The sequence below is a fragment of the Mycteria americana genome, chromosome 1 (assembly GCF_035582795.1).
Source record: "Mycteria americana isolate JAX WOST 10 ecotype Jacksonville Zoo and Gardens chromosome 1, USCA_MyAme_1.0, whole genome shotgun sequence".
In the NCBI taxonomy this organism is placed as follows: domain Eukaryota; kingdom Metazoa; phylum Chordata; class Aves; order Ciconiiformes; family Ciconiidae; genus Mycteria; species Mycteria americana.
This window is the reverse complement of record NC_134365.1, coordinates 213,072,805-213,094,979: the sequence shown is the minus strand read 5'-3', so window position 1 is coordinate 213,094,979 and position 22,175 is coordinate 213,072,805. Positions and strand designations below refer to the sequence as shown.

The 22,175-nt window shown below is 41.6% G+C and overlaps 1 protein-coding gene across 19 annotated transcripts in view; it reads right to left on the bottom strand.

Annotated features, from left to right (window-relative positions):
* NOX4 (NADPH oxidase 4) overlaps positions 1-22,175 on the bottom strand; it is a 185,965-nt gene that overhangs the window by 92,075 nt on the left and 71,715 nt on the right. For all 19 annotated transcript variants that reach the window (XR_012773838.1, XR_012773835.1, XR_012773834.1 and 16 more), the window contains one exon: positions 18,216-18,297. Coding sequence is in view for 7 of the 19 variants with exons in the window: in XM_075491138.1 (XP_075347253.1) it covers positions 18,216-18,297 (82 nt within the window). In the remaining 12 variants the exon portion in view is untranslated. The remainder of the gene's footprint in view (positions 1-18,215; positions 18,298-22,175) is intronic.

Here is a 22,175-nt window from a genome sequence, read left to right as displayed (position 1 = left end):
CTCTATATGATGGCATCATTATTCATAGGTAGTAGTGTCATTATTACTACCTTTCTAGATATACAAAGATGCTTCTGTACAGCCCCCTGGCCTCTTGGGTTATTCAAAATAAAGACATTTTCATCCCTTGAATTCTTAAATTCCTTCAAGTGCTTACCTTTCTATGTGCAGTAAGAATATCCATGATAACAGAGTCTTATTTTTAGCATTTCTATGAGTTTTAAGAAGCTGAGAGAGAACAGGTGACCCCAAACAAGACAGATGAGCAAGTGACTTGGTGAGAGACAGAAAGAGAGGGGATCAGTGTTTAAGTACTTCAAATATATAATTCCTCTCATAACCCTTTCCACCCTTACTTTTCATAAAAATCCTGAGGGTTACAACCCACTGGGTGCGAAACACTGCTGTAGGGCAAGGTGACTGTAAGGCACTGAAGAGAACAGAGGCTGGACATCATAGCCAGTACATCTGGCACAGAGGCAGGGTCTAAGCCAAAGGGGCTTTCCCTGCAGGTCCAACACCAGTTCTTATTGACCAGGCCCCCTGAAGTCTTCTCTGTGTATATACAGAGAAACCACACTGTGTGTGACTGGTCTTGTCATTGCAGACGGACACAGCAAATCTTGACTCGTGAGACTTCTTGCGTAAAATCAGTGTCCTGAAGCTCCACGCTGGTGAAGCTGATCCCCGTCATGTTCGTTGTCATTGTGAAATGCAGATCATAGGACTGTGTCTCAGGTCTGACCTCAAATGCCAGTTTTGATCGGTCAGAGAGGAAGAGAAGTCCAGCCTTTTAATCCCATCTCCTTCATGCTGATCTACTGTCATTTCCAGAATGTCATTTACATCCTCAGCTATGCTCTTCCTTTTGGCGAAACCAGGTAGCAACACTTTCTCAGACCTCCGCTCCACTAGATCAGGAATGCTTAATTTAATAGGATTAATACTCTGATACACGCAGACAAAAGGCTGTCATAAAGTGCTAAGTATGATCCTAACATTTCCCCCACCCCATGTCACTGTTTCTTCTTTGATGATGGTAATTTCTTTCTTGGTGAACTGTCTGACATTTCTGCCTATTCCAACTCATCTTCCTTTTCTTCCACCTGCCTCCTGAAATTTGCCAGATCATTCAGAAATTTCAATCCATCTGCTCTGAAATATACTATCCTCCCTGGCCCAATATCATTGGAGGATTTAATTAACTTGGTGTTTACATCTCCCTCCTTGTCATTCATTACTTGATATATTGAAAAGAACAAGTCTCAAGATGAATTACTGCATATTTGATACCTCACCCCTTTTTAAAACTGTCTGCTTAAGAACTATTTGCTGCTTGCCACCTGTCAGCACTGACTTTTTCATTTTTTCATTTTTTATTTTTAATACACTGTGCTGTATTCTTATTTAGACAATACTTTGCTAAATTTTCTATGGAAAAAAAAAATCTGATTCCAGGACAAATCAAATGGCAAAAATGCCACTGAATTCCACAATACTAGAATTTAGTTCTACAGGACTGAAAGGTACATTGTCAAGCAGACATCCACTATACAAGTGGATATATATACCAAGTCTACTTTTTACTATTTATCCTGCTGTGATACCTATATTTGCAAGTAAATACACCAGGACATGGGCAGTGTACAATGGATGAAATCCCAGTTCTCTGGGTTTTGTGTATCTACAAAACCTCATTTTTTGAAGAGCTCACTCTGTATCCATCAGCTGTGATCAGTGGTTTAGGTGTTCTACATACCACTTACTTTCTTTCTGTTTAAGGGTTCTCTTAGCAATTGTAATTTAAACAAACTGTAAAGTAAATATTGCATTGACAGGTGAATACTTTCTGGTTGTTCCTTTCTGAGGTTCTGAAAGTGCATTTATGTTTTTCCTAATGGTTGCATTTATCAACTATTTGCTAAACCACCGCCACATGTTTCTAACGTTGTCACTGCTACACCTATTGTGAAAGTGCCCAAAGGTCCCTAATCAAAAGGTACTTTCCCCCTTGGAGTAGGAACTTTACAAAGAGCACAAAGAGGAAGGATAAATGCAGCAGCTCAGGTGCTGTGCTGGGATCCAACCCGCTCTCTGCCATACCTTCCTTAGGAGAACTTGGGCAAGTCAGTTTGACACCGTGTGACACCATCTACCTGTTACACAGGAACAGTTATATTTCTCAAACACAGAAGAGCATTGCAACACTGACTTCATTAAAAGGCTGTGAGGCCCACAGATACATCTATAATGGTGGTCATAAACCCCATCAATATATGGATCACAGTCCTTAATGAGCAAATAAAAGGAAAGGAAGGACAACATTACACAAAGGAGTGTTCCTAGAGATTAATTGTTTTACAGTTTCATCTCTCTAACTGATGGCTTTTATCTGCAGACCTGACTGATACACAGTTTAAAAAAGGGTAAGCAATAGCTTCGTATCATATTGGAGAAGTCTTGTCAAGACAAACAAGTGAAAGAAAGGGTAAAGATGACTGTGGATAAAGGCACCAGCCCCATTATTTCCTTGTTAATTTTATTTCATCAGTTTGGTTGACCTTACATGACGGTTCAAATATTTGAGTGCACAGGGTTTTTTTTACTACCAGTGACCCAATGATAATAAAACCATACATGATTTAGAAGCACTTTTGATATATTTTTTTTCTGTGAACAAGTTTTATGGTGCAATGTCCCTTGAACTTTCATCCTCCAAGGGATCTTGAAGTGCAGAGAAAAACAGACCCCCAGACTCAGCAAAATCAAGACACCCTTTTTTTTTTTAATAGATGCTAAATATTTCAGTCACGAGTCTTGGGCATCATAAGAAGGATGGAACAGGGGAATGAGCCAAATTTAATTGGCTCTTAATTGCCAAAACATTTTCACACAGTGCAGATGCTATTCACTGGTGCCAGAATCCGAGTGCAGGGCCAAATAACTAACAACAAAGTTAATTCAGTGAGGAGGGTTCATCTGACCATGTACAGCTGGCATAGCCAATGCAGAGGTAAATGGATTTCTTAAGCTCCAGTGGTGCTCTTTAGAGTTGCTCGCAGCCAACCTGCTCTATTTTGCTATCTAATGACTTGAGAGAGCTAACCCAAATTTTGATAATTACTGTTTGCACCGATCCCTTAAAGTGGATTTCTCAACTGTAGTGCAAATCTGCACCAAGAAAAAAAAGTTAACCATCAACCACTACACAGCTAGTTAATGCCATCTAGTAATGTGGTGATGTTTTCCTCCCTCCTTCCAGCTGTGGGCAGTGACATTGGAAGGAAAAGGCAGACCCAGTCTATTAATACATGGCTCCGTGGCTGGTGTCAACGTCACAATTTTGGGTTTATTGACAATGGGGTGGCCTACATGGCACCAGGCTTGATGGCATCAAATGGGAGCTACCTTTCTCAAAAGGGAAAGGGGGTCTTTGCCCAGGAGCTTGTGGGTCTCATTGACAGGGCTTTAAACTAGATGTGAAGGGGGAGGGGGAACATATCAGGCTTGCCTGCGGCAAGCCGCGGGAGGACACACAATGGTTAGAGGGACAGGGTGCTAGTATGAGCCCTCAACCTGTTGCCCAGGGACATGCTGGGGACATTGCACCACAGTCAAAGCCTTGTGGAGATGAGCTGGGGGCTCCTGAGGTAGTAGGAGCCAACAAGGAAACTGCCGTGGAACACCCTGAGGGAAACAAGGGGTGTTCCACTAGGAAGGTGACACAGCTAACAGCCCAGATGAAGTGTCTCTACATGAATGCACGCAGCATGGGCAACAAACAGGAGGAGTTGGAAGCTACCACGCTGCTAGAAAGCTATGACCTGATTGCCATTACTGAAACCTGGTGGGACGAATCCCATGACTGGAGTGTGGCTATCAATGGCTACACGCTGTTCAGAAGGGACAGGCGGAGAAGGAGGGGCAGAGGTGTTGCCCTCTATATCAAGAAATGGATAGAGTGTGAAGAGCTGTCCCTGAAGAATAGCCACGAGCAGGTTGAAAGTTATAGGTAAGAATCAGAGACCAAGGCAACAAAGGGAACCTTGTGGTTGGTGTCTACTACAGGCCGCCCGATCAAGGAGAGCCTACTGATGAAGCCTTCTTCCTCCAGCTACAGGAGGCTTCATGCTCGCAAGCTCTTGTCCTACTGGGGGACTTCAACCACCCCGACATCTGCTGGAAAAGTAGCACAGCAAGCTGTAGGCAATCCAGGAGACTCCTGGAGTGCATTGAGGATAACTTCTTAATTCAGGTAATAGACACCTCTACCTGAGGGGATGCAATACTGGACCTGATGGTCACCAATGCAAGTGACCTCATCAGTGACGTCAAGATAGGAGGCAGCCTAGGCTGAAGTGATCACGCATTGGTGGAGTTCACAGTCCTGAGGGATATGGGATAGGTGAAGAGTATAGTCAGGACACTAAATTTTAGGAAAGCAAACTTCCAGCTCTTCAAGGAGTTAGTCAGTAGGACCCCCTGGGAAATGGTCCTCAGGGACAGGGGAGCAGAACAGAGCTGGCAGATCTTTAAGGGTGCTTTCCATAAAGCGCAAGAGCTCTCAATCCCCAGATGTAGGAAATCAGGCAAGGAAGGGAAGAAACCATCATGGCTGACTCAAGACATGCTGGTCAAACTGAAGAGCAGGAGGGAACTGCACAGGCAGTGGAAGCAGGGACAGGTAACCTGGGAAGAGCATAGGGATGCTGCCTGCTTGTGTAGGGATGGGGTCAGGAAGGCCAAGGCACAGCTGGAGCTGAACTTGCCAAGGGATGCAAAGAATAACAAGAAGGGCTTCTACAGGTATGTCAACCAGAACAGGAAAGTTAAAGAAAGCGTACCTCCACTGATGAACAAGAATGGTGACCCAGTATCAACAGACGAGGAGAAGGCTGAGGTACTCAACAACTTTTTGCTTCAGTCTTGCCTGGCAACCGCTCTCCTCACCCCTCCTGAGTCAATGGACAACATGTTGGGGACCAGGGGGATAAAGCCCCTCCCACTGTAAGGGAAGATCAGGTTCATGACCACCTGAGGAACCTGAACCCCCTGAGGTCTATGGGACTTGATAAGATGCATCCCAGAGTCCTGAGGGAATTGGCTGATGTAGTTGCCAAGCCAATCTCCATGATATTTGAAAAGTCATGGCAGTGAGGTGAAGTCCCTGGTGACTGGAAAAAGGGAAACATTGTGCCCATTTTTAAAAAGGGCAGAAGGGATGACTCTGGGAACTACCGACCTGTCAGCCTCACCTCTGTGCCTGGGAAGATCATGGAAAAGATCCTCCTAGAAGCTATGCGAAGGCACATGGAGGACAGGGAGGTGATTCGAGACAGCCAACATGGCTTTACCAAGGGCAAGTGCTGCCTGACCAACCTAGTGGCTTTCTATGATGGAGTTACCACATCAGTGGACAAAGCAAAAGCAATCTATGTCATCTATCTGGACTTCTGTAAAGCCTTTGACAGGGTCCCCTACAACATCCTTCTCTCTAAATGGGAGAGATATGGATTTGACGGGTGGACTGTTCAGTGGATGAGGAATTGGTTGGATGGTCACATCCAGAGGGTAGCGGTCAACAGCTCAATGTCCAGATGGAGATCAGTGACAAGTGGTGTCCCTCAGGGGTCCGTATTGGGACCAGTAATGTTTAATATCTTCATCAATGACATAGACAGTGGGATCAAGTGCACCCTCAGCAAGTTTGCAGATGACACCAAGCTGAGTGGTGCAGTTGACACGCCAGAAGGACGGGATGTCATCCAGAGGGAGCTGGACAAGCTGGAAAAGTGGGCCTTGTGAACCTCATGAGGTTCAACAAGGCCAAGTGCAGGGTCCTACACCTGGGTCGGGGCAATCTTCAGTTTCAATACAGGCTGGGGGATGATGTGATTGAGAAGAGCCCTGCGGAAAAGGACTTGGGGGTACTAATGGATGAAAAGCTGGACATGAGCCAACAATGTGCGCTCACAGCCCAGAAGGCCAACTGTATCCTGGGCTGCATCAAAAACAGTGTGGCCAGCAGGTCGAGGGAGGTGATTCTGCCCCTCTACTCTGCTCCGGTGAGACCCCACCTGCAGTACTGCGTCCAGCTCTGGAGCCCTCAGCACAGGAAAGACATGGAGCTGCTGGAGCGGGTCCAGAAGAGGGCCATGAAAATGATCCAAGGGCTGGAGCACCTCTCCTATGAGGAAAGGCTGAGAGAGTTGGGGTTGTTCAGCCTGGAGAAGAGAAGGCTGTGGGGAGACCTTATAGCAGCCTTCCAGTACTTAAAGGGGGCCTATAGGAAAGACAGGGACAGACTTTTTAGCAAGGCCTGTTGTGACAGGACAAGGAGCAATGGTTTTAAACTAAGGGAGGGCAGATTTAGACTGGATTTAAGAAAGAAATTTTTTACAATGAGGGTGGTGAAACTCTGGAACAGGTTGCCCAGAGAGGTAGTGAAGGCCCCATCCCTGGAAACATTCAAGGTCAGGCTGGATGGGGCTCTGAGCAACCTGATCTAGTTAAAGATGCCTCTGCTCTTGCAGAGGGGTTGGACTAGATGACCTGTAAAGCTCCCTTCCAATCCAAAGCATTCTATGATTCTATGATTCTATGAAACAGCAAAGTACTGCTGCAGATGGCGCAGGGAAAGCTAGAGAAGTTCCCCATCTCAGAAGTGTTGCTTGTGCTGACTCTGCAAGAGGGAAGCAGGGGCTGAGCCCCAGGAGGCAGCCCTTCTGCTGCACTTAGAGCTTGGAATTAGATGCTCAAGTGTGTGCTAATGGCACCCTGGGTGAAAGAAGGCTTGAAGACGCCAAACTCACAGCCTGTTTTCTCCTGGGGTCACAGTGATCCACAAATAAATTAGCAAGACATTCCTTAAGCCCTCTTCCCCAACACAAGACAGAAGGAGCTCAAGTTGTCTGTCAATACCAGCATTGCTTGTCTGTCACAGAAGAGCAGTGCCCAGAGGCTCTCATTACAATCAGAGCCTTATGCAGCTGAACAGGCTCATTTTATTTTGCTCTGCTGATCCCATAAGGTAAACCTGTTCTTTTGAATTAAGGTATCTTTCTCCATGTAATGTGTGGACTGTGCACAAAACAGAAAGCTACATCTGTCTTTTCCTCCTCCCTGCTCTCCTTCCCTCCTTCCTTCCACCCTCCCCATCAGACCACTCAATATTCAGCAGCACTGCTCCCTTTCAAGCCATTCAGAAACCAAACTTACATTAGAGTTTTTTCTTTTTCTTCAGTTCACCAGCAAGTTTGACATATGTGAGCTGAAGCAAAATTTCATGTCACCTCCTTGAAACAAAACAGGGTCGACAGAGAGACTGGCATGTAATGACTGCCCTTCACAGAAAGTTTGCTCTTTCTGGAGGGAAAGCAGCATAGCATTTCACTTGGACATAACTGGAATACGTAACCAATAGCTTTTACACTCTTCAGATCAGCTGTGATCTTTCAGGACAGCAGCCCCTGCCCTTCCCACACAGAAATGCTGGCACAGCAATTGAATTGCCTAGTGTACCACTGTAACTAATGGATTTTGGTACTTTCTAGTCTTTCTTGCAGCTTATACTAAAAATTTATGGAAAGCCTGATTTCAATTCACAATTCTGCCAGATTTTATCTTACACCAGCTTGAACGAAGTGCCAGTTGCCTAGATTTGAGCCAAGTGAGTGGGATCTCTCCAACACACTTCAAACTCTTACTGATGGAGTGATTAGCTGAAATCCTAGAACTGCTTCCCTTGAAAACTGCAGTGGCAGGAGATACTCTTGGTATATTCTTTAGATCACAGAGTTTCACCTTCACAGTGCACAAAAGCCCAGTACATCAGGTTTATGACACCTTCACAAGGTAACATTACATCTACATGATTTGCCTCATCCAAGTTGAAAATATAACTGGGGATCAAGCACAAGAAAATAAATGGCCCAGTTCTGCCACCATTTCTTTGGCCTTGCTCTGGTATTAGTACCATGTGATGGAAAAACGGTCACCAACCACTTCCATCGCTCTATTTTCCCTCTTAACTTAAAAAGTATGGCACAACACCCCCCCTACAAATAGCTTTCAAAGTCTTTTGATACTTTTGAGGTGATGCAAATACCTTTATTTTGGAGAAAACACTGGAAATAAATGCCTGCATTTCAAATATTGTTCAGGAAGTTTCAGCTATCCATGCAGAAAAGGACAATTTAATCTATTTTAAGACTTTCAAAACTGGTTTAGCAGAGGGAAATCAAAATAATAAAGAAATTCAATCTTTTATGGTGATTTGTCTAAAAGAGGAATTAATTATACCTTAAATATTCCAATATTAGAGATCACCAACAATAATGTATCTAAAAAACTATTTTATGCCATAAAGACATGGTATATAGTGAAGGAAAATACAAAGCTGTAATATCCTTAGGTAACATCACAATGCACCATGCAGAGGAAAGCAAGACCCCAGTCCTCAGAAGTGCTCAGGCACTTGGCTTTCATTAAACACTTTTGAGTACTTTTTGAAACCAGAGAGGATACAGAGAACATTTACACTGACAACTGTATAGGTTGTGGGTGGTTACTATTTCCATACCGGTCAAGTGGATTTAGGGTAGGAGGACTGACCCTGCTCCCATGTGTTTTTTTGAAGTATGCAGCAATTTTGCCTTATACAAGCTCCCAGAGGAATGAGGAAAATTCCTTGCAGAGTTTGGTTCTAAATGAGTTTCAACCATATACAAACTTAATTTAAACCTCGTATCACAAAGATACCTTGACAGCAATGGATAATTAAGTCATAAAACGAAGTGTTACATGAAAGCTATTAGGCTCTAAAGCAAATGATTTTAGTATCTTTTCTTTCTGGCTGGTGCTTATAACACAGCTTCTGTCATTGCTTTGGGGGAGAAAAAAATGTCACTACATTCATGACACCAAGGAAAAGCATTGCTAGTCACCTCATGCGACACACGTAATGCCTCACTTTAGGTGCAGATGCTTAGACTGGTAATTTTCTCACAAATCTGTAACCCACAAAATTCTTCTATTAAAAAACAACAACCAGGAACTCTGAATATCACCTAACTTATCTTTGCCATCCAACAACTCAGTATACATCTTCTATGCAAACAGCTTTTGTGTTAGGACTTACCTACTTTAGTCTCCAATTCTGCTCATGAACAGCCTCAGCTAGCTGATTAGGCAACACTCAGAAAGGATTTGGCAGCTAATATCATGGGCCATTGCTGTTCTGCAGCTGCTAACAATGTTTTCCAGCTGCTAGCTGTCTGGCTGTTCAAAAGCCTTGTGATTCTTACAAACCACTTGATGTGGTCATAGAAGAACTTTCCTTGGGGCTAGGCTTGGGCCACTGGGTACAATCTCCCAGCAGCCAACTCCTGTCCCCATGATTGACAATAATTAACAGCTGGAATAACATACTATAGGATGAGATGGATTTTCTATTACTTCCAGTTTTTAAGACTTGATAGTTACTTCTGAGCTACGTTCTAGCCTAGATGTTGGGACATCTTCCTCCATGAAATGTGGTTGACATACATGTTTACTTGGGGATGCTCAATTCAAGGTGGCCCAGTTGGCATCCCACAGCCCAGATCTCCTATCCATTTCTCAGAAGAGACACAGGACAGCTGTTAGATCAACATGGACCTCTTGCTGCCCCTGATTATCGCCAGAAGCTTAAAGCCCAACTTGTTGCATGAAAAAGAAACGTGAAGTGTCTCTCTCGCATATACTGAAGAGCGTGGCACTCAGAATTGAACCACTCCACCAGTGCCACCCACTAAAAGGTTGCTAAAAGTGAAATCTAGGCTCATGAGAACAACCTGATGAGAACAAGCCATCCTTGTCCATTTTATGCAAAACTAGAACATCATAACTGTCTCCTTTGGCTTGAAGGTTCGTGCTCCCCTCTGCTCTTACACAGAGCATACACTTGCTCTGCTACCCGAGGGGCAGCAGCAGTGTATACTGTTTTCTGGGGTATTAAACGGCATGAAGAGGGACTTGTGATACAGCTCAGATGTTTATCTAATAGTTTTCCTGCTTCTTCAGACCTTGTTTGGGGAAGGGCCAGAACAGCAATGAGCGTTGCTAGATTTCTGCCCTCCTTAGAGACCAAGAAATACAGGTTTTGCTTATGTCTTACATGAAATATAACAGAAGACATGGTAGGCAACTCCTTTGTCTCTCCCAGTTTCTTTCACATGTTTAGGGGCATAATATTGTCCATTTTCCCCTTTATGATAGCTGGAGTCTTTCTTTTCTCCCTTTTTCACCAAGACTCACTAACAAAACACCAACAAAAGATGCTGTCTCCTTTAACAGTTTATATGAAAGAAAAGTGCCTCCGGGGTCCCACACTGAAAGCACAGGGCCAAAAATTAAATTGCTAATGTGCAGGTAAGCGTACAGAAGTAAATTAATGATGCTGTTCCCTTTTATCCATGGAGTCAAGGAGGAAGTCACTACTGTCAACAACCACGAGTCTTTAGCACTTGTTTTTCTTTTTCAAGAGCCTGGTGCTTGGATTTTTGTAACTATGGTAATTGTGAGACTATTTTTTAAACTAATATAAGCTATTATTTTCAAAACTATGTTAAAACTGGATATAAGGCCAGAAGGGATCATTGTAACTCTCTCTTGCATAATGAATCAAAGAACTTCACTAATAATTTCTGCATCAAACAACTATAACTTCTGTTTGAGCTGTTTAAAAAAACATCCTTCAAGACATCTGGTGGCTGATAATTCCCCAGAGTCTCACACTGCTGCTCAGTAGTAGGCAGGTATATATCAATTACATCAACAGGCTTTATCAAGAACCATGCTCATGCTCCCAAATAGCAGAATGAAAACCAGCTGTAATGTTTTGTCTTATACCATTCACTTTGAACAAAGCAATGATTTCATCTCCCAAATATTTTGAAAGGTTTAGGCATCTTTTCTTTCCAGTCAGCCCTTTCCCCTTCTCAACTGGGAGTATTGCAACGTTTTGCATAAAACCATTCATGACTGCTAATGAGCCACAACTATGCTATGATAAACAGAGCTAAGTTAAACTTGCACTCTAGATTGCTTGGTACTTAAAAGAGAATATATATGCACATGGAGCTTCAATTTTGCATGTATGTTGCTGCACAAATCTCTCAGAGGATACAGGTTTTTCCCCACATCTCTCTACATCTGAAAGATTTGTACTTGTTTCTTCAAAGTTTCTTAGATTTCAGATCTGAGCCCTGTCAAAGTTAGCAGGAAAATTCCCCTCGACTTTAAGGGGACTGGTTCACTGTGTTGTCGGTACTTGAACTCCAGGCCTTGGGAATCAGAACAAAAGTGTCTTTATTTTGCACTAGAAGCTACTGAGGCATTGTACTGATACTCTAAACAAATATAGCCTCTGTCTTGAGGAATCTATGACCCACATTTGAGTTTAATGTGCAGTCCTAAATATTTCAAGATATTGACTTGGCCTGGTTTGATATTATGTGGATGTGTCCACACGAGTCTTTGTAGGATCTGAGCCCAAACACGTAGTGCACAGTATGAATTACTGTCCTCTTTCTTCCTGTTTTCATTATAGTTTCAACAAAATCTAGATCAAATACTTGCATTTTTAGTGACATGATTACTCCAATAACATGATTGTTTTTTGCCTTTACCCCATTGCCACTGTTGTTCTTATCATTTGGTAAAAATCCCAAATGACAGAAAAATGCCCTTTTCTTCTAGCGGAGGTTTTATTGCCATGGAGCTCAACCCTGCACTGGTCTGCAAACTCTACAGGATAACCTGATACCACTGCAAGTCATATTATATTAAAAAAAAAAAAAAGGATTACAATAAGAGACAAAATCCCAAATCACTAAAAAAAACTATAAACATTCTTCTCTATAAACCCCTTGAGTTTCTTTTAAATGTCATTACAGATTCCTTAAGCAGGTATCTCGTTTTTTTAACAAGTAATCAGAATTCTCTGAGACAGGTTTTCTGAGACTCAGGTTTTCTGATGGCTCAGTACTGCTGGCGAGATAGTTAGCTTTTAGCCTGCATTTTGAAATAAATCTTGAAGCACTTCAAAAAAAGTAATTTTCATGCTTAATGTACAATGCTACACAAAGCATTTAAAGTGCTTGTGTGGGCACTTCTGAAAGGCTCCTTCACTTGGCACTCTCCCATCTGATTTCAGCAATATGGGCAGGCCATGTGTTTTTTGCAGTGGAAAACAGGATAGATGTTATTTTAGATGAGAGAGCCAATTGCACACAACTGAAAGGACTGCGGAAGACCTGATTTCTATTTCTGGCCTCGTCCCTGGGAGAGTTGTTCCTGGGTGACACTGGTAGCTCACATCAGAGTCCCATGCCTCAGTTTCTCCTCTGTAACAAGAGAACATCTTTTGTAAAGCACTTCACAGAAAGCCTTTTATAGAAAATCACTCCATGAAAGTTCACCTCCTCTTTTTAACTAAAAATCTCTTTGCCTTACAATGAAGACTGAGTGACAAATGCATAGGTTGTGATTTTTCCCCTTGTTGAACATCAAGGAAGATGTTGCCTTTGTTTCCAATGAAAACTGAATTGGGTTTCTAGGCCACAATCCTGCTACCTCCTCTTGTGCGTGCTTATATCTGGGATTCAGGGGGAATCTCAGCGGATGCATTATCTGAACATCGTCACTTCCAGAAGCCACAACTCACTACTTTCTCCAGTTAGACACAAATTATTTTTCTCTAAAAGGAAAAAAATTCTCAAGACAGTTACAAATAAGAGACAAGTTTTATTCCTGGGGTATTATTTATGAAATATTATCAGTTTCTTGGCTTGGTTCTCAAGTTGTAGTAAGTTGGCATGGATCCATTACAGATCCATTATCATTAAAATGAGTAGCAATTGCAAACAAGATGGCACAATGGTTTAGGGCACTAACTTTCTGCCGCCTATTTGTCCAGACTCCTCCATGATGACAATTGAATAACACCATTTTGCTTTGTTTGAGCTGAAACTTTCAGCAGTTTTTCAAAGATGACCTTTAAAAATACATATTTGAGGATATATATATAAAAAAATCAGGATCCTATATTTTCTCGGGTTTTGTGACATGAAAATGACCAATATTTTTGTGCATACACAAGAAGTCTACCTTAATTTACTAAGAATATATGCCAAGTAAAGGTTTGTAAGTTTATGACAGATGGAAGGTAAATGTATTTGGAATACTCTGTAATTTCATTACACCTGCTAGGTTCTAAGTTCACTTTTTTATCCAAAGTTCAAAAACTTTGTCACTCCATTTAAATAAAAAGGTAGTGCTCAATTTACATTGTGTCCCTATTTGACTACAAAGAAGTGCTGTTATTTCCTTTTGTGCACATTATGGAAACAGTTATGAAAATACTTTCTTAATTCCTGCCCATGTTTCAGAAAGAACTAAAAAACCCCCAACTTTGGAAAGGTTTTAAAAAGAGAAAACAAAGTATTAGAGACCTTTTAAGTAAGTCTTACCCTGCAAGAAAGTTTTTTTTATTTAATTTGCTCAAGAGAAGGATAAGTTTTAAAATAACCTCCAACCTCTTGTATGGAGGTATCATTTCTGATGGTACAGGATTTTTTGTTTAGCAGAAAATGGTATAGTGAGATGGCAGAGACTGGAAACAGAAGTTAAAGAAATTAATGTTATACATACGTGAAGTAACTAACAATTGAGACAAGCTGATGTAAAGGCTTGTGAATTTTCCAGTTTTTAACATCTCAATTTAAAGACTGGATGTCTTTCTAAATTCATGCTCTGGTTGAACCAGAAGCTTGCTTCAGGGATTATCGGGTAATGCTCTATGGCTTATGTTAAGAAGGGACTCAAATTAGCTGGAACATTAACAGCTCCTTCTGTTCTTAAAACCTGTGAATCATCCAAGAACTTTTCCACCAAACCCACAGAAGATAAGAAGGAAGACTGCAAATATTTCTGAAGGGGGGAAAAAAAGAAGCAAATAATCCCTCTAAAGAACCCACATATGTATTTGAGGATTTCAGCAATATCTTGAAAATATAAAGTACAGCTGATTTCTCAAGTCACTTGTATACAGAGAAATTTGCTAAAAAGCTGTAACACCAGTAGCATTTCTGGCACATCCCTCTCAAGCACTGTTTTGTGCAGTGTCAGCCTCTCTCCTGCCTTTTTCACCCACCAACCTCATTCCTCACTCTCACACTTCTTTTATCACTTCCCTTATCATTCCGTTCTTTTGGTTTCTTTTTTCTTTTGACATTATCAGGCCCAGCTACAAGAGACACTTCTCTCTAGTGTTGCAAGGCAATTGCGCATCCTTCCCTTGCACACACAGCGTGGGCAGTCAGGAGCGGAGTGGAGTCAGCAGGAAAAGACCAAAAGACCCTGGTGGGACAGAGCGATCCGGGCCCCCACTGCTAGCACCAACAACCCTGTCACATGCTGACCCCTACAGCCCTAGTGATGACCATAATAGTGTCTTCTTCAGGAGCAATCCTCTGCAGCCTGAGTCAGCACTTCGGTAGTTCTTGCATTTTATGACTGAATCCATGTGATAAAACAGTAGGAATTTCATGGGCAAAGAGGGCAACCAAGGAAAGCATGAGCTTGAAACCAACGCAAGGAAAACTTCTGCAGAAATGTGCTACGAGTGAAACTCTGAAAAGGTTTTTAAGAGATTTAGGAGACCTAATGCTCATTGTCAAAGTGACAAGTCGGGATAAGACTCATTGCAACAAGTTTAGTTTGTTGACAGGCCTGATCATGTTGGTGTAACTCACCTTGGTGACTTCAGCACACTTATGGAGTGAGGGAGAGAAGGAACAAGCTGCAAGTATGTCTGCGATGTGGTTCGCGTGTGGAGGCTCTTCCCGGGTGGATACACTCGGAGGCTGCTATGCGCCCCAGCCTGTTCACCTGCCCACAGCTGCAGGTTTAATCTTAGTTTCAGGAATGCGAACCCTCACATTGGTGATGGCTTCTTGCCAGCTAGGAGACAGAGTTTCTCCTCAAAACTTCTCTCTGTGGATGGGTGGGTTTCCTGCTGAGGTGGATGAGGGGGGTCTAGTGAAGTCTGATTTCTGAACCATGCATTTCATCCTCTGACAGTCACTTGAGGTATCAAAAAGACTTTGCTTGGATTAGACTGGTCTTGCTAGTTCAATAACCTGTAACTGTGTGCAATATGTTTCATTAAGAAACTCTACTGTAAGCATTTATAGGAGAACTTAATTCTATATTCCATAATCTTTCCAAGACACAGTTACATTGTCATGTGAGTGAAGCATAAGATAAAGCTGAGCTCCTTCTGCTCTGAAACCTTGTAAAGAAAAGTGAGAGGACGCATACTGCAGGTTAGGCTGACCGGTTGGATGCTGTACTGATGTGCTGGCATAGTACTGCATCTCAGCCCACAGGCCACGATGAGAACTGGTGCTCATGATGCCATGTTACTTGTGGACACACAGTAATAAGTCAAGGAAGTCAAGGTGATGTGCCGTGTGGCTTTACAAGCCTTAATCTTTCTAAATTCAGGCCTCTCTATAATCTCCTCCATGTGCTGGAGTTGGTACTTGCTCCTTGGCTAAGCCAAGACCAGCAGAATAAGCTCAGGCAAACACAAGGGCCATAAAAAGATCCTGCATTTCTCCTCTCATCAACCAGGAGTGCAAAGCATGTTTCTTTGACACATTTGCCCCAGCAAGTCCAGAACAATGTCCATGCATAGTCTAGAAAACTTCTTCCAGCCATTCCAGTGCACAGACATCTTCTCTGAGAACAAACATGTACCCAAAATTATCCTGCTGTTCCCTGGGAAAGAGTTCAGGTCTTAATATAATAAATGTACAAGAACATAATTCAGGCCAGAACATCAAGGTTTCTATTTCTTTCGAAAATTGATGGATTTTAGTTTGATAATCTAGCCTTTAATATTTATTACCATGACTCCAAATATCCTAGGAGATGCTGAACCTCTTCCTATCCAATCTCCTTCCTTTGGACTAAGTGCAAACTTCTGTCCTTCCTACCTACTAAGTCCTGCTTAGTCAAGCTATTCAGCTAAGTCATTACTAAAATTTCTTTTCTATTTTTAACCTTCCATATTCTTAGGATTTCCTTAAGCATTACAAGCTCCAGCTTGTGCCCCATGACAATGTCTCATTAAAATGACCTTACTGCTCAGATCCTTATGTAGTAGAACCAGCCATTGCTCAACTGAAGTCAATGAAGGGACACTGATTTATGAGATCTGTCTGTTCATTATCTTCATTTCTGTTAACTGACCTTTCAATGAAAACGAGGATAGGGAAGGGAAAAAACTGACATGGGAATAAAACAAAATATATTATGAAGATGAACAGGTTTTCTATCTTGCTGAACACAAGTATTTCATTTGAAAGACAACCCTGAGGGAAATTAGGACATGTCAATAGTCTTCAACCAGTTTCTAAATGAACTATAATAAATAATAAATTTCTGTAACAAGCAAGCAAATTTGCACCAATTAATGATGCTATAAACAGAAATCTATTCCTTTTAAGAACATATGCAAACTTCTCTTTCAGTTAGGTGCCAAAGTTTGGCTGATTTTGTATATTAGAGGAATGAGTCAATCTTGCCATGTGATGTGGCTGAAAACATGTATCATTTTGTGATGCAAGGTCAGTGTAACTTCAAATAGCAATAGAGCTCCATACTACAAGCTATTTGTTGTATGATCTTCAAAGAGCTGAAGCATCCAGTGAACAGAAGACAACTGGCACTCGCTCACCCATGAATCTGACAATGTGTAATTGTTAGTAGGCTGTACTTGCCAACAATGCTAGCAATAAATTGAATGTAAGGAAACAGAAAGTCAGACGCCTTAGGAATGACTTATATAGAAATAAGTCTGTTCTTTGAGGAAGGACAATAAACTAGTTTCTCAGACCAATCTGACAGTGTCCATACCATAAGTGAAAACATCTCAGCCAAGCAAAGCATTCTACTGCCATAGAAAAATAACTGTTCCAGTGCTCCAAAGGGTAAGGTGAAAAGTAATAATTAATGGAAGTCCTAGTGAAACAAGTAGACCAGTCCATCCACATAAGGTGCCTCCCACAGTTTCATATATTGTACCTCCATAGTATTCCAGTAAAACAGGACAATGGATAAGGCAAACAATAAATTCAGGGGGATGAAATTCTGTCTCCCTCGAAGTCAATACAAAATTTCACCATTGTCAGAATCAGGATTTCACCCCTGAGTGCTTTTATTTTCAAGTATTCACAGCAATGAGGTGACTGGTTTTCAGCACTCAGCACCTCTATTTGTTGCCTGCTCTTAAAAAAATGCATATTATTGGATTTTAAGAGCTGTATTTAACACTTAGCTCCACTGGCTTCTTTTTCATTTCAGGAACCTGCTAACAATAATAATTACAATAAGTAACTTTGCTTATTTCCATCCTCATTGCTGGATTGGCTCCAGACATTCTTTCTTCCTTCTCCTCCCTCTGTCCATCTTGCACTAGCCTTCTTTCATTGCTCGCTCTGGTCATGGTTAACGTGAGGACTATTTCATCTTTTTCTTCTTTCCCCTTCACTGCCTCTTTTCAAGACTTAGCTGAAAATGACTGTTTCTCTTAACCAATACAATAACAAAGAGCACTTATTGTTTCGTTCAGGTATTTCACTTGGGAGAAGAAGAGGTTTTGTCCAGGTTACTCAATACATGTGAGACCTCCTAAACACACAACACTACTCTTTTGGTTTGCCTGTACATATATCCCTAAAAAGGGCAGAAAAAAAATGTTTTCTACTGCTTGCAGGCTTCCAGAGGGGAGCCTGTTAAAATCCAAGGGAATCTGTCACCATAAATGATGGAATCCCACAAGAGAAGAGTGGGGATTAGCCTGACAAAACATCTGCCTATGTCAACACAGTGTCAAGTGAAACAAAGCTCCACCAGACACTGATCCAGGCAACTTAACGTCTGCACTCCGCCACCACCTCCCCGCTGCTTGCGGGCACGCTTGCAAAGCACGTCTGCTTCTCCCTGACACTGCTGAAAGACTGCAAAGCTCAGTGTAAGTGTGGCTCCCTGACAGCTCTGCCTTAGGACTTCACACCAAAAGCATGTACAGTACTATAAATGCTTCACTCTCCCTCGCTGCAAATAGATAAAGATTTTATTTCTCCCAAGAAGACAATCTTACTTACTTGGGATAGCGCCTCTGCTGAAAGATGGGCAGAATCTCTGTATCTTGATTTGAATGTAGAAGCAGTAAATCCCGAAATCTTTCTGTCAGGACAAAGAAAAAAGAAGAAAAGAAAAAAAAAACAAACCCAGACTGTGACTCTGCATTATAAGTTCAGGCCACAAGTAAGCAAGCAGTAATATCAGTGAATTCTCTTCTCCAGCAATATTTACCAGAGGACAAAGCTAAGAGTATAGGGAATAAAATCTGTATATTCATACAAAACTGATGCTAAGAGTAGAAATCACTGTTTCCTGTAAACCTTTTAAATAATATTTTAAAATGTCATTTTTTCATCCAATATTTAATTCTAGTAGTGCTTAAAAGTTTCTGAGGTCTGCATACAGGTCTTCTGGGTATCATACACAGCCAGTCATAAATAGTCCCTGCCTTGAAGAGCTTAGTCTAAACAGAAAGGAGGAGCAACTAAGAATTCACCAGTCACTCAAGGATCACAGTAGTCTAAACAAACATAGATTAATTAATTAATCTAAATTAAATTCCAGTACTACTCCTTGGGTAACTGATTCATTGGTATTTTCAAGGATGGTTGGAAGACTGGATTGCTTTTTGTTCACTCCTATATATTTAAAAAACTACATTATAGGATCATCTGCAGTAGGTAAGGTTTTTGTAAGTTAGCTTCACCGACCACCAAGTGAAGGGGTGGCTGTGGTTTGTGTAGCTGCCTTTCTCTGATGCTGGTCTCTAGAGGTGGTTAGATGCAACACGTAAGAAGGATCTCTAGGAGCTTCTATCAGTATCAACTTCTCAGTTCCTGGAAGATTGGAACCTACTCAAAATTCTATTGATACCCAGATTCAGGGATAGAAGGGAATTTCCCACCCACATCAAATCCCCTTAGCACCCCCTGTAGCTGTCCATAGCATGGGACATGTTGTGTTTCCTTCTTTCCTCCCATCACCTGCAACTTCTATTTAACCAGTCCTCCAGCAGTACAGAAACCTAGGACACTGGTGATGCCTTTCCCACTTCTCATTTCCTGCTCTTGCTGCAATACCTTATAACTGTGGCTTGAAGTCTTCAGCTACAGGTTTTATCCTGCATTTGCTAAACCACAGTTTGTAGCCTGTGTTGTGTGTAGTAGCTGTACTATGGGTTTCTCTAAACTAGCGATCTTTTCCATATAAGTTTTGCATTCTGGGAACTGAACCTGAGGATAACAGCAGTCCTTCCTCCCTTATGTCCCTATGTATCTCAAAATATCCTCTCACACCAGGTTTCCAGATAAGGAAATCAAGGAACAGAAAATCAGTGGAGAAAAACTCTGAATCTCCCAGCTCCAAAAAGGAACCATAGCAGCTTTCTTACTTCTTACAGGTTAGTTTATGATGGCTTTCTTAACATTCAGTTTTAGGTACAGTTATGTCATCATAACTAAACTCCATTAATTCTGATACAATTCCGCCATGTAGTCTCTAAGATGGAAAAAAAACCCAAACCCATACTTCATAAAGTTTAATACTTTGAAGAAAGCATAATACATTCAAAAGAAAAATTCTCTCATTAAGGGCTCAGTTTTAAAGGTCAATTTTCTTAGATGGTCTGATCTAGTCTTTCATCAGCTGGCTAAGATGTATTGCAAACATCTCAGAGAAGATACCAGGATCTGCCAGTGAAGAAACAAGTGCTGATACTTAGTATCTTCATTCCTTTATTTCAACACCTCTTCAGATTCAATTTTGAAAGAAATAAGCACTTGTACCTTCAAAATTCTTACCGCATCTTCAAAATGTAGCTTAGCTTTCTCTGTACCTAATGAGGACAGAGACTGGATGTGACCAACATCAATAAATGCAATGCTGTAAAGATGGAAGTGAAACTCAGTGAGCATCTTTCAGGGAACAGCCTGCTCATTGTCTTGACAAAAAGCTTGCCATTACAGCTACTTCTTGACCTCTTCTTGAATTTTTAGGAAGATGCTGAGATTTGCTTTTTTCTCAGTCCTCTGGTACATGGCAATATGCTGTACGCAGGCATGCCCTGTCATCCTTAAAGATGATACGATATGATCTTCAAAAGCCACTGGACAAGAACTGAAAGGCTTCAGGAAGCTTTCACTTGTGCAAAATATCCAACTGTATATGTACCAGAGTGGGCACATTAACTTCCACCCCTACCTCGGGAATCTCCCAACGCAACTCAAGCTACTGGTGCATTTCTAGGAACCCTTTATAAAAAGGCTTTGAATGAACAACAGCCTTTGTGTGTGCCTGGTGGAGGAACGAGAGGAAGTTTTCAATGGCAAACACTGAACGATAGCACTTCCTTCCATGACTTCAGCGTTTGGACCTCCAGAACATGGTGCGAGTCACTATGATTAAGGATTTGTCTTTGGGGTGGTCTGATTTATTTATTTTTTAGGGCCTATAACCAGGTGCAACAGCAATACAAAGCACAGGGAGACATGCTCTGCCTCAGTTCAATATTGCACAACACCACACTATATGTAAGTGAGCGAGGCTGGTTTGGCAGACCTTCCAAAGGGCCTGTGACTCTCTGGGAGAGACAAAACACATCTCGGTGAGGGCGCAGATATGTCCTTCTCCATTGTTCTGCCCAAGATGGATAGCACCCAGGCAGAGAGCCACATTCCATCTCTATCCCCTACTCTGTGACTCTTTTTCTTGTGCTGCTGCCCTTTCCCATTGATCCAGGCCATCTGGCTGCACTCCAGGACTCAATTCAACAAGCCGTGATCTTGAAAATATTTTGAATAGTAATGTGACAGGGCTGGCCAGTACTGGAGTGAAAGCAGCCAAGTTATGGCATCTGAAATTGGCCTAAACAGCTTCCCTACTGGATCTTGTTTTAGTTAAAGTCAACTTTTATTTTTTTCCCCACACTATGGCAAATTTCCCAGACAGATGTATTTTCTTTTCACCATATGACTTTACTCATTTTTCCATGGCAACACTTATAGCGTTCCACCTCATCTCAAATATATCCTACAACTTCCTCCAGCACATGTAGCCTCCACGTCCTGTAAATCTTCCTAAGACAAATGGCACACTAAACAGAAGCCTTTAGGATTAATTTGTCCCATAGGACCATTATGTACATGCTCCACCCTTCAGGTCTATGATATTCTCATATCACACATGCGTGTGCACAGTACAAAAGTCACACTGGTGCCAATGACACTATTGCCTTTAAGGACTATCCAGCAAGGTGATGAGGGAGGTGATGAGAGCTTTGGCAGCTACTGACAGAACACAGGTACTTTTCGTGCTCTTACAAAAGTGAGTATGAGAAGCTTAACGCTTGACAAGAGAAGGCTTTTCAATTTGCAAGGAAAAATCAAAATGATACCTTCTAAGCGGGGGAATTTTTTCAAAAAAATAAGATTTTCTTCTAATCCATGCTACAACAAATGAAAAACTTGAGAACTGATGAAACTAATAATTAGAGCATTTTTACATTATTTTGATTTGGTATCCCTAGTTGGTCAATAGAACCAAATGAAGTCACAGACAATCTTATCATTACTTGGATCATTTTAGAGAGACATCTCCCAAAATTGAGTCTTTTCCATCACTTCCTACACTTTAGTACCTAAAATGTGATGCTTTTGTCTAGGTGTTGGTCTGGTTTGTTAACAAAACATGAATAACATTTACTTAAGCAAGTTTTAAAAGGCTTACTTCTGAAAATCTGTGATTATCTTCTCTGTCCCACATTCTATCCATGCAATTTGCATTAGTTTAAGTCTGTACTAGCTAGTGTCCTAATGATTTTTTACATTGTTCTGAGATCAATTATGCCATTGATTGTTTGGTCATTCTGCTGAGTGTGACACTGCAGACATCGTCTCACTGACTCTCCCATAAGTCTACCTACAGGACAAAGTTCTCATAGACATCGAGAATGGTTGCACAGTCATGTCTTATGTTCCAACTTA